Genomic DNA, 12,169 nt, shown 5'->3' with positions numbered 1-12,169 from the left:
GAATTTTTCTTCCTGAATTCTTATGCAGAAATATTTGATACACTAACATTTAAATTGAAAATAAGCTAGGAAAAAAGTATTTCTGGTTTTATTCTCCTGCCAGTGGCCTCTCTTTACAAAAATGCCAAATTGGGACATGAAGACATGTTACATGAAGCACTTGTATTTTTTAACTTCAGCATTCCACATCAGCTCAGGCCAAACTGAATGACTTCAGCTATGTTGGTATAGAGCTAAGTCTGAACTTAAATGCATTTCTAATATCACTTGCTGCTTACTTCATCATCGAGCTCTCTCTGAATATTTCTTCAATAGATGGTGGCTTAGCAAGTCGCCTACAGCAGATTCAAGTGCATGTGTTAGAAAGAGAGGTCTGTGAACATACTCACTATTCGGCCCATCCAGGAGGGATCACAGAGAAGATGATCTGTGCTGGCTTTGCAGCATCTGGAGAGAAAGATTTCTGTCAGGTGAGAGGATTCTGGTTTTATAGGTGGAAAATTGCTGTCTGCTGGAGAGTTTCTATAGACAGGAGAAACCACTGCTGAAGCCACCAACTTGTCATGTGCTTCAATATCACATCCCTGCATGAAGACCAGTGGGGCAACAAAAGTAATAACTTAATTAATCCGAATTTGCTGAGATGTCAGAGAGTGACTGGAAGCAGCTGTACAGCGAGAAAGGCCGGTGGGTTCATACAGGAGCTGGTGAGAAGGTAGGAAATAGCAGAGCCTCTCAGCAGACCTGAGCAAGGGAAGATGTATTCAGGTATACTTAAGGCTTTCAGAAAAGGAAAAACAAAGGTTCTAAACTTATGTATCCTATTTATGACTTAAAAGATTTATTGTTTTATATTATCATTAATCTCTGTACTCTCACTTAATTTTTCCACCACAAATTAAAATAATCACAAAGATGTCTATTGTACAAGCTTGATATTGGCAAGTTCATAATCAACTAAGAAAAAGACAGAATGTGAATGAACAGATTGTACAATGCCAGCTTTAACATTCACAAAGTTAATGGAAGAATGTGACTTTAGATATACATACAACCGAAGAATTTCTAACACTCCATGTGCCCACCTCCAATCCCTGGTTTGGATTTGAGGCTACACACGTAAGGGAAAGTTTGGGTCCATAGGGCAGCCCAAATTCTCCAGACTTATCACTGCTACTGGTCTGGTGTAGAGAGGAAAGAAAGAATGAATCTTGTTTCTGCAGCTATTTGATAGTTTTCCCCAGCACTCAGTGAAGAAACATGCAGCAATAGATTTCACCTCCCTGAGGGAGAAACAATTGGGCATTAATCTAGGTGGATGTCCTTCCGTGTGAAAATATGAGAGAGGGAATGAAGTCCCCTTTAACACTGACTATAAATTTATTGTCATTAACCCCTTCCTTTTATAGCATCAAGTGCTGCTTAAATTCGGTTTTAATTTTGCATATATTTATTTGCATTTCCCAGAAGCAGACCCTGAGATAAGGATTCAGGTGCAACGGTCTGTTTTAGAAATCATAGATATCACCGGTGGGAAAGGGAGGTGATGGTACAGGGAAGGGAAGGCAGCCTACGCATTATTAAGCCATCTGCCATAGTGAGGGCCTGAAGCTTAATCCTGCAGGAAACTCAGGGCAGTGATGCTAAATACACGTGATGGATTTATCCATCTGAGGGGCGAGGGAGCTGGAATATTTATGTACTACCTTCCCTGGAGCCATAGTTTGAGTGCTGCTGTGGGAAAGGGCTGTTTATCCCTCAGCACTTCCCATACTTTAGGGTTGCCTCCTGGGTGGAGTGGAGAGTGGGGAAGACCCCAGACACAGATCCAGGACATGGGCTGGAAGATGTGAGGAATACGGAAAGTGCACTCCTGCTGTCTGCTAGACTACATAAATGTTATCTGATAAAAATCACAAAAGTACTCTGAATTAATGTGTTCATTCTTCCCCTCAGTCTACTGCAGGATTTCAGGGATGGCTTTTCTTTCTTCAACAAGAAGATCACAAGTAATTATGTTGTCTTTTACATATTTGACAGCATCTAACATTACAGGGTGAGCTTATTTTGTGTGGAAAGAAAAGAACTAGAGAGGGTCTTAGAAAGGTCCATGTCACAGGTGACCTAAGTATCATGATCTCAGTTGGCACTTATGTTTTCAGTTATATACAACTGTCACTTTGGCTGCAGCATGACCAAATGTACTGCCCATATATGGGAGGAAAACTAGAAGTTGAGATTCTAATAAATATGGCTAGCTTTCTGTTACAAAGAACATTGAGTTACTAAAAGGGTGACTTTAGAAACTTGCTTTGACAAAATAGTCTCTAATACTTCTATCAGGTAATTGATTTTTATTCTCCTGTGTATACTTAGAGGTAATAGACCTGCTAATGTGCTTTCTCATCCAGGAAGGTGGGAATAACAATATTGGAATGCAGAGACATGAGGTTTTCAGATATGCAGTGTAGTATCCTGTTGTTCTTTGCTAACTGGATTTCAGATTTTTTATTCTAAGTTCTTTTTCAATTTTTAATTTTGTGGTTATATAGTAGGTGTATGTATTTATGGGGGACATGAGATTTTGATACAGGCATACATGGAATAATCACATCAGGGTAAATGGGGTATCCATCACTTCAAGCATTTATAATTTGTGTTACAAACAATCCAATCACATCGTTTTAGTGATTTTTAAATGCACAATTGTTATTGACTGTAGTTATCCTGTTGTGCTATCAAATACTATTTTTTTCATTCTAATTTTGTACCCATTAATTATTCCCACTTCCCCTAGACTCAGTCACTACACTTCCCAGCCTCTGGTAACCATCCTTCTATACTCTATCCCCATGAGTTACTGAGTTACATTGTTTTGATTTTTAGCTCCTACAAACAAATGAGAATAGGCAAAGTTTGCCTTTCTGTGCCTGGCTTATTTAACTTCACATAATGACCTCCAGCTCCATTTGCGTTGTTGCAAATGGTAGGATCTCATTCTTTTGTATGGCTGAGTGGTACTCCATTGTGAACATGCACCACATTTTCTTTATCCATTCATCTGTTGATGGACACTTAGGCTGCTTCCAAATCTTGGCCATTGTGAATAGTGTTGCAGTAGACATGGGAGTGCGAAAACTTTTCAATATCTTGATTTCCTTTCTTTTGGGTATATACCTAGGAGTGGGATTGCTAGATCAATGGTATTTCTATTATTTTTTGAGGAATGTCCATACTATTCTCTGTATAGTGGTTGTACTAATTGATGTTCTCATCAATAATGTACATGGGTTCCCTTTTTCTCCACATCCCTGTAAGCATTTGTTATTGCCTGTCTTTTGGATAAAAGCCACTTTAACTAGGGTGAGATGATATCTTATTGTAGTTTTGATTTGCATTTCTCTGATCAGTGATGTTGAACACCTTTTCATATACCTGTTTGCCGTTTGTATGTCTTCTTTTGAGAAATGTCTATTCAGATCTTTTGTCCATTTTTAAAATCAGATTATTAGATTTTTTCTATAGAGTTATTTGAGCTCCTTAAATATTCTGGTTGTTAATCTCTCGTCAGATGGGTACTTTGCAGAAATTTTCTCCCATTCTGGGAGTTGTGTCTTGGCTTTGTTTTCTTTGCAGTGCAGAAGATTTTTTAACATGATGTGACCTTATTTGTCCATTTTTGCTTTGGTTACCTGTGCTTGTGGGGTATTACTAAAGAAATCTTTGTTCATTCTAGTGTCCTGGAAAGTTTCCTCAGTGTTTTTTTAATTAATTTCATAGTTTGAGGTCTTAGATTTGAGTCTTTAATCCATTTTGATTTGACTTTTGCAAATGGTGAGAAATAAGGATCTACTTTCATTCCTCTGTATAAGGACATCAAATTTTCCCAGCACAGTTTATCGAAGCGACTGTCCTTTCCCCAATGTTTTTTTTTTTTTTTTTTTTTTTGCACCTTTGTCAAAAATGACTTCAGTGTAGATGTATGGATTTTTTCTGGGTTTTCTATTCTGTTCCATTGTTCTATGAGTCTGTTTTTATGACAGTACTGTGCTGTTCTGGTTACTATAGCTTTGTAGTATAATTTGAAGTCAGGTAATGTGATCCTTCCAATTCTGTTCTTTTTGCTCAGGATGGCTTGGCTATTTTGAGTCTTTTGTGGTTCCATATACATTTTATGATTATTTTTTCTATTTCTGTGAAGAATGTCATTGGTATTTTTTCTAACTTATTTTCATCTACAAAGTCACAGATCTCTCTTCACAGAATAATATATGTCCTCAACCACATTGATTGCCTTCTAACTGGCCATGTCTTGCCTTAGAGCCTTAGCCCAGATGTGTCTTTTGCATAAAATGTTGTTCCTCCAGGTTTTTGGAAAGCTGGCTCTTTCTTATCCTTTATGTATCAGCTCAAATGTTATTGAAACTGCATATACATACGTGCACATGTAAGCACACATATACCTACCTTTAGTCTCTACCATTCACTCTGAGTATTTCTTTTGTAGCTACTATTACCATCTTACTTGTTTATACTCTGTTTTACTCAGTATGTCTGGCTCACATTAGGCATTGAATAATTTTTTAATAAAAAAAATTCATTTGTGGCTAGGCACGGTGGCCCACGCCTGTAACCCCAGCACTTTGGGAGGCCGAGGCAGGTGGATCACGAGGTCAGGAGATTGAGACCATCCTGGCCAACATGGTGAAACCCTGTCTCTACTAAAAATACAAAAAATTAGCCGGGCTTGAGGGCACGTGCCTGTAGTCCCAGCTACTTGGGAGGTTGAGTCAGGAAAATTGCTTGAACCCAGGAGGCAGAGCTTGCAGTGAGCCGAGACCGCACTACTGTACTCCAGTCTGGGCAACAGAGCAAGACTCCATATCACCAAAAAAAAAAAAAAAAAAAAAAATTTCATTTGTTCGCTGAATATTTACTATGGACTAGACCATATGATAGGCACTGGCAAAAAGAGATAAACTGGACAGGTTCCCTGTATCATGGAATGTTTGTGATTGCCTGAAAAATTATGTATTGGGTACGCATTGGTACTGAAGAAAATCAATGATTTAAAATAAAACACTTGACTGGATACATCAGAGCATTGTCCAACTGGAAAGGGGTCTTAAATGTAGTTGTTACGTGAAAAAATTAGGCCCAGAGGAAAGGTTAATTGTTCTACATTACAGACTAGTGACTGTACCTCTTTTTTCCCAAGTTACGGTTTCTTCTGTTAAATTCTTTATGTAAAATAGATATTTCAAATATGTGCCATCAATTTATGTGCCATCAAATATGTGCACAATTTATCTAACAAGAAGACAAATAAATGACTTAGTTTGGTCCTAAATACATTTGTGTCCATCCACTTCCTGCAAAAGACTTCATTAAAAATTGGAAAGCCTACCCTAAAAAGATGAAAATCCTATGTATTAAGGCTTGCTTTGATACAACTAGTTTATAAAATTTCACTGTAAATTAAGCAAACGTTTATTTAGCATGTATTATGTGCTGAGTATTGCGGTAGGTTTCCTAGGATACAAAGTTGAATCCGATGCAGTGCTTACCCTCAAATGGGGCACATGTTGTAAACAGAAAGAGACATAAACAAGGGCATATATTGGGCACTGCCATTGATTTTCACATTGAACCTCAAGAGACATGTAGAAGAAGTTAGTGCTAATTAATAGATAAATGTGTGTGATGTACATATTTTGGTTCCCTTAATAACAATACCACTGTTGATTTTCTTCAAAATCTCTTTCTGCTTATAATTTATCAATTTAAACAATGCAAATATTGGGAGAAATATTAAAGAGAGACGCTTCCATCTATGTGAGCTTCTTAGTGCTTGTGGGTAGTATTTTTGCCTTTTGAAATGTGTTTAATCATGACCTAAGTAGCCATATCTAAGAGAGTGAACAAAATTAACTATAAGTTAAATTTCCATGTGTCTTTCCTTGAATTCAGTAATTCTGTAAGCCCGATACTAGAGCAGTTTAAGGTAGTTCCATTAATGAATATTTATCAGTTTGATGGAAGGGAAAGAGCACGGAACTTTGGCAGGTGACATGGGCTCAGATTTTACTGTTGCTACTACCTGTGTGTGAAATGGGACAGGTCACTTATTTCTCTAATTGTAACTTTTCACATATAATATCTAAGTAAGTTAAATTAGTTTGACCCTTTAAATCTTTGAAATTGTGTAATTTTGGTACCTGCAAGTAAGGCAAAATAAAATTGGAATACTAGAATTAGAATGAATACATTTTAATAGATTTAAGTCAGCCTTTCACTTTTCTTCACCTCACCACCAACACCCTAGTTTCTCTGTGTATGTCATAACTCTACTGTTTGATCTGAATAGATTGTGTCAAGAGGGACCAGTGATAGGGAAAACACTACATGTAGAGGTTACCACCCAACGACTCTAACCCAATTTCCTTAAAAAAAAAAAAGAGAAAAACAAAACAGGCAGCGCATTTCTTATGATGAATCCATTTGAGCCACTGTGCAGTTTTCTAATTAAATGTTTATTTTTAAAAGATGCTTGAAATCTTAAATATTACAGTTTTACTAATTGATATCATTTAAAGACTATGTCCCTCCAGTGGAGCTGGGAAGACTTAGTAATTGTTTTCTTATTATGTGAACTAAGCTTTATCTTCACCCTGGAATCAAATTACCATCTGATTGTTCATCAATTTTGTTTGCTTTTGCAAAGCAGTGAATATATAGTATGTAAAAATGGAAACTGACAAAGAACAAATCTTATTAAACACATTACAAATATATTATTGGCCATTCTTGTTCTAAAAATTGAAAGCAGGAGCTTCAGATTAAAGCAGTTTTCTATAACATGTTTTCTTGGTGTTTCAGGGAGACTCTGGTGGGCCACTAGTATGTAGACATGAAAATGGTCCCTTTGTCCTCTATGGCATTGTCAGCTGGGGAGCTGGCTGTGTCCAGCCATGGAAGCCGGGTATATTTGCCAGAGTGATGGTCTTCTTGGACTGGATCCAATCAAAAATCAATGGTAAATTGTTTTCAGATGTTATTAAAACAATACCTCTTTCTTTAGAGTGGGTTTGGGAACAGTGAGTGTGGTATAAATTAGCGTGAAAGAGAAAACCATAGAGTAGAATTTCATTTAGTTACTAAACACACTAAAATGCAAGATTCTGCAAAATAAGTTCTCCCATGTGTAGAGTTAGAGTAAAACTGACTTTTTCTGAGGCTGCTTTAATCCTGGATTTGTTTCTTTTTTGATAGTGGCTGCTTTGGTGCCGACTATATTTTGTCCTCAGGCTTTCATCTTTATTTTTAACATGTTCTCCCCAAATACAGGTCCTGCTTCACTTCAGACAAATAATAAATGCAAAACCTTAAAACAACAATTGCTACCACCCATACCTTCGCCAGGCAGTGCATCTTGGACAGGTAATAAATGTTCACATTATCCCATTGCATTGTCTGTCTAGCTTTGCTAAATTTTCTGTGGAACACTGTAAACTCTGTATTTTCCTTCTGGTTGGTAGATTTAGCTGAAAGTGGGGAGAGTTGTTATTATTATGATTGCTGGAGATAATTTCTACCCCAAAGCTAGACCTGTTGCAGATGTTTTTAAAAATTTTGTGGTTGTGAACAAGTGCTTGAATGTTGGAGAATTACATAGAATTATTTTAAGCTCTGAATCTGAACAAAAGTCCTTCTATATGCAAGTATCTTGCTAGGTAAAGACTCTGGGTATGAGATGACTAAGACCAGCATCAGCATTAGTATTTCTCTTCATTCTTCCACAGCTGTCACTGTCTGTTGGATAAAATAGGATTTTGATTTTTAGTCAAAACTAACAGCAACTGGAGGATTAGAAATCTCTAATAGACTTGTAGGAAGATAGAAGTTCTATTTTATTATCACTCTTGGTTTCCAAGTGGTAGTCTTTCTTTTGTTGTCCACATCTTCCCCTTCCCCAGTACATTCAACCCCAGTAAACAACTAGGAAGAGTTTAAAGAAAATGTAAGGTATAGAAGGTAGAAATGCAAGAGTGAAGACTTTGAGTAGAAGAAAGAAGTTGAGATCTAGTGCCCAAAAGGAGGGGATGGTCTTAGATAGGAGCAAAATACACATCATCTATAGTTAATGGATGGAAGGCAGGATCTTGAGGCACCAGTGCAAGCATGAGGTGTGTGGGTATAGATGGAGATAGGAGCTTGAGGTATTTCTCTTCTGATTGCTTCTTTTTCTTAGCAGGTGAACAAAAAGAAGGGGTTGTTCAAGAAAGTTTGATTTTTTAAGAGAAAAAAGGATGAAATATTTCTCTAGAAAATGGTATAGTGAATACAAAGATATAGTAGGACTGCTAGGTAGCATAAACCCCCCCTGAGATGAACGATCATAATTTGAGAGAGCAAAATGCCCCAGTTAGCTTAGTTGTATGTTTTCCTCTGGATACACTGAGGTAGATCCAGAGTAGGTAGAGTATAGATTTAATCAAAGTGGAGTGTTCCCAAGTATGTGAAGGGTATAAGGGAATTCAGAGTGTATGTGAATAAGTGGTTAAAATGATGGATCATTGGAATTTAGGATGGGTAAGGAGTGAAATGCGGATGAGGTATTTGTTTGGGACAAAAATAAGGTGGTAGAACACATAAATTATGAGTCCCAAAAGGTGGAAGGAGTATTAAGGGAGACTGAAAAGATGGAAGGTCGTGGTTGGAGAAAATGGTTCCTGAAACTGAGATTACAGAAGGCTTGGAGTTACTGCTATTGATCAAGTGTCTAGGGGTTGACTATAAGGATAAGTGGCTGAGGTCAGGTAGAAGACAAGATCATTGCAGGAAAGTTGAGGAGCTGGGAAACTTCAGTGCTGGAATCATCATGTATATAGTGATTGAAATCAGAAAGAACTGTGACAGGAAAAGTGTTGGAGAAAATGACTGCTAAAATCTTCCAGGAATGAGGAGTGGACCCAGGACCATTTGTCTGGCAACATGAGTCAAAGAGTCAAAGCTAGGGATAGATAGAGTTAGGTTAAAAGTAAATCTGGACTTGGGATTGAGACAGAGAGCAGACTTGGGTCCAAGATCCTATAAACTATTGATTTCAATGGACTGAGTTGAATGAATTCAGTGAGTGCGTAAATAGGTTCATCCATGTAAGGCACTTAAAACAGGGAGGACCTGACCCAACATAAGGGTCCATAAATGGTGGTGACAGTGCCATCTAATGTATTTTTTGAATGACCTTATTCAGGTCATTAGAAAATGAACATTGTTAAAATGTAAAGAAAATGTTTCTCTTTTAAATATGTTCAGAAACAGTTATGCATGCCGAAGAACTTTGAAAGTTTTACATAGAGAAAGGTGTTGCTTTGTTTTATTCTATAATTATTTTCAGAGACAAAATGTTAAGACCATGCCATATGTAACACCCACCCACTCCTGCCACTTACTTTTTACACTAGGGAGTTAATGAATCTTAGCAATAGTTTCTTTCAGTTGTTACTCCCATTTATATAAAGTCTTGACTTGTTGGTAATTCATGGCTCTATGTGATTTCCGGTCAGACTTTTCACAGAGGATTCATGTAGAGAGGGAGAAAAACTAAAAAGATTAGAAAGACAGGTTGAGGCCAGACTCTGAAAGATCTTGCAAGCTGAACTACTTTAGTTGCTTTCAGCAGGAAACCAATTTGATTTATTTTTATTTTATACACCATTCTCAGATGGTAGAGCATAGTGAGGGAAGATTATAAACTGAAAGATCATTTGGTTTACTATTAAATCAAAATGGTAAATATCTGATTAGATTCTTGTAGCCATACAGATAAAAAAAAAAAAAAAAAAAAAAAAAAAAAAAAAAAAGACTAACAAAGAAATGACAGAGAACCAAACAATGGAGTAGAATCCTAAGTTTCTGTAGCACTTCATTTCCCTTATTCCACTTTTCACCTACCTCTACTGTTAATAAAAGCATGTTTACGTACCTCCTCCTCAGTTATAGTATTAATTTCTCTAGGGCAGTGCATGCATAATTGTGTATTCACTAACACGTACATTCAAATATGAACATAGAATATTTCATTTTTTAATTGCTCAGAAAGTTTTTGTCAAAGGAATAGACATAAAGGAAGAAGAGAGAGTTAAGGACGAAGCCCTGATGAGGACATAAGAGAAACTGATTGCCGAGTCAATGGGCCATGGAAAAACTGACATCTGAACTGCAGTAGGTATCCCAAAGTTCCAAGGGTGCCCTTGGACTTAGCAAGCTGAAGAAGTGAGACATCTCAGTATATCCAGCAAATTATGTTTTTCATGACCTCAGTCACAAGCTCCAATGAATGTAATCATTTGTCCCAGCAAATTCAGCTAATTTAGTGAAGCTTTTAGGAACAGGTCTTCAGCTGCATCTCAAAGAAGGAAAAAAATGAAATCCTGCTGGGAATAGAGAATGCAACCTACTGTCTATTTTCTAAGAAACTTTAAAAATTCACTTAAAATTGATTCAAAATAATTGTGATTTAAATTCTACCTGTATAATATCATTTCAAGAAAATAAGACACATTAAATAGAATGGTTTTTTAACATAATAATTTGTAACTGACAGTAACAAAGTCTTAATTTTCTTCTTTCAAGCCGAGGTTTTTCAGTCTTGTGGTAGAACCTGGTTCTTCTTTGCTTTATTTATGTTGGTCCCTGGTGTCTGTGTGTTCTGAATTGCAGGCTGTTGCTCTGAAGCAGAGCTAGAAAAGCCCAGAGGCTTTTTTCCCACTCCACGATATCCACTGGATTATAGAGGAAGACTGGAATGTTCTTGGGTGCTCAGAGTTTCACCAAGCAGTATGGCAGAATTTACTGTTGAGTATCTGTCACTCCTGGGGTCTCCTGTGTGTCAAGACTCAGTTCTAATTATTTATGAAGAAAGACACAGTAAGAGAAAGATGGCAGGTAATCCTTCCTGGCGTATAAACTTTGTGCTAGGAGTCTTGTCCATGTAGGCAGCTTATTATCAGGAATGAGTCTGACTTGGTAATAATGCTACCAAAATGTTGATCCATGTAATAGGAATGTAACAGGAATGCTTTTCCCCTTGCAAACACCCTTAACATTTTTATTATTATTATTATTTTTTTTTCTTTTTTTTTTTTTTATTATACTTTAAGTTCTAGGGTACATGTGCATAACGTGCAGGTTTGTTACATATGTATACTTATGCCATGTTGGTGTGCTGCACCCATCAACTCGTCAGCACCCATCAATTCATCATTTATATCATGTATAACTCCCCAATGCAATCCCTCCCTCCTCCCCCCTCCCCATAATAGGCCCCAGTGAGTGATGTTCCCCTTCCCGAGTCCAAGTGATCTCATTGTTCAGTTCCCACCTATGAGTGAGAACATGCGGTGTTTGGTTTTCTCTTCTTGTGATAGTTTGCTAAGAATGGTGGTTTCCAGCTGCATCCATGTCCCTACAAAGGACGCAAACTCATCCTTTTTTATGGCTGCATAGTATTCCATGGTGTATATGTGCCACATTTTCTTAATCCAGTCTGTCACAGATGGACATTTGGGTTGATTCCAAGTCTTTGCTATTGTGAATAGTGCCACAACAAACATACGTGTGCATGTGTCTTTGTAGTAGAATAATTTATAATCCTTTGGGTATATACCCAGTAGTGGGATGGCTGGGTCATATGGTACATCTAGTTCTAGATCCTTGAGGAATTGCCATACTGTTTTCCATAATGGTTGAACTAGTTTGCAATCCCACCAACAGTGTAAAAGTGTTCCTATTTCTCCACATCCTCTCCAACACCTGTTGTTTCCTGACTTCTTAATGATTGCCATTCTAACTGGTGTGAGATGGTATCTCATTGTGGTTTTGATTTGCATTTCTCTGATGGCGAGTGATGATGAGCATTTTTTCATGTGTCTGTTGGCTGTATGAATATCTTCTTTTGAGAAATGTCTGTTCATATCCTTTGCCCACTTTTTGATGGGGTTGTTTGTTTTTTTCTCGTATATTTGTTTGAGTTCTTTGTAGATTCTGGATATTAGCCCTTTGTCAGATGAGTAGGTTGCAAAAATTTTCTCCCATTCTGTAGGTTGCCTGTTCACTCTGATGGTAGTTTCTTTTGCTGTGCAGAAGCTCTTTAGTTTAATTAGAT

At 37.3% G+C, this 12,169-nt stretch overlaps 1 protein-coding gene across 1 annotated transcript in view; it reads left to right on the top strand.

Moving 5' to 3' along the window:
• The window catches only part of OVCH1 (ovochymase 1), an 87,406-nt gene that overhangs the window by 34,976 nt on the left and 40,261 nt on the right, over nt 1-12,169 (top strand). Inside the window, 4 exon segments of the mRNA XM_010357022.2 lie at nt 316-470; nt 6,880-7,036; nt 7,348-7,440; nt 10,726-10,950. Of these exon segments, the coding sequence (XP_010355324.2) occupies nt 316-470; nt 6,880-7,036; nt 7,348-7,440; nt 10,726-10,950 (630 nt within the window).

The sequence above is a fragment of the Rhinopithecus roxellana genome, chromosome 10, assembly GCF_007565055.1.
Source record: "Rhinopithecus roxellana isolate Shanxi Qingling chromosome 10, ASM756505v1, whole genome shotgun sequence".
NCBI lineage: Eukaryota > Metazoa > Chordata > Mammalia > Primates > Cercopithecidae > Rhinopithecus > Rhinopithecus roxellana.
The sequence above is the reverse complement of the archived record's forward strand: the minus strand, read 5'-3'. Positions and strand labels throughout refer to the sequence as shown.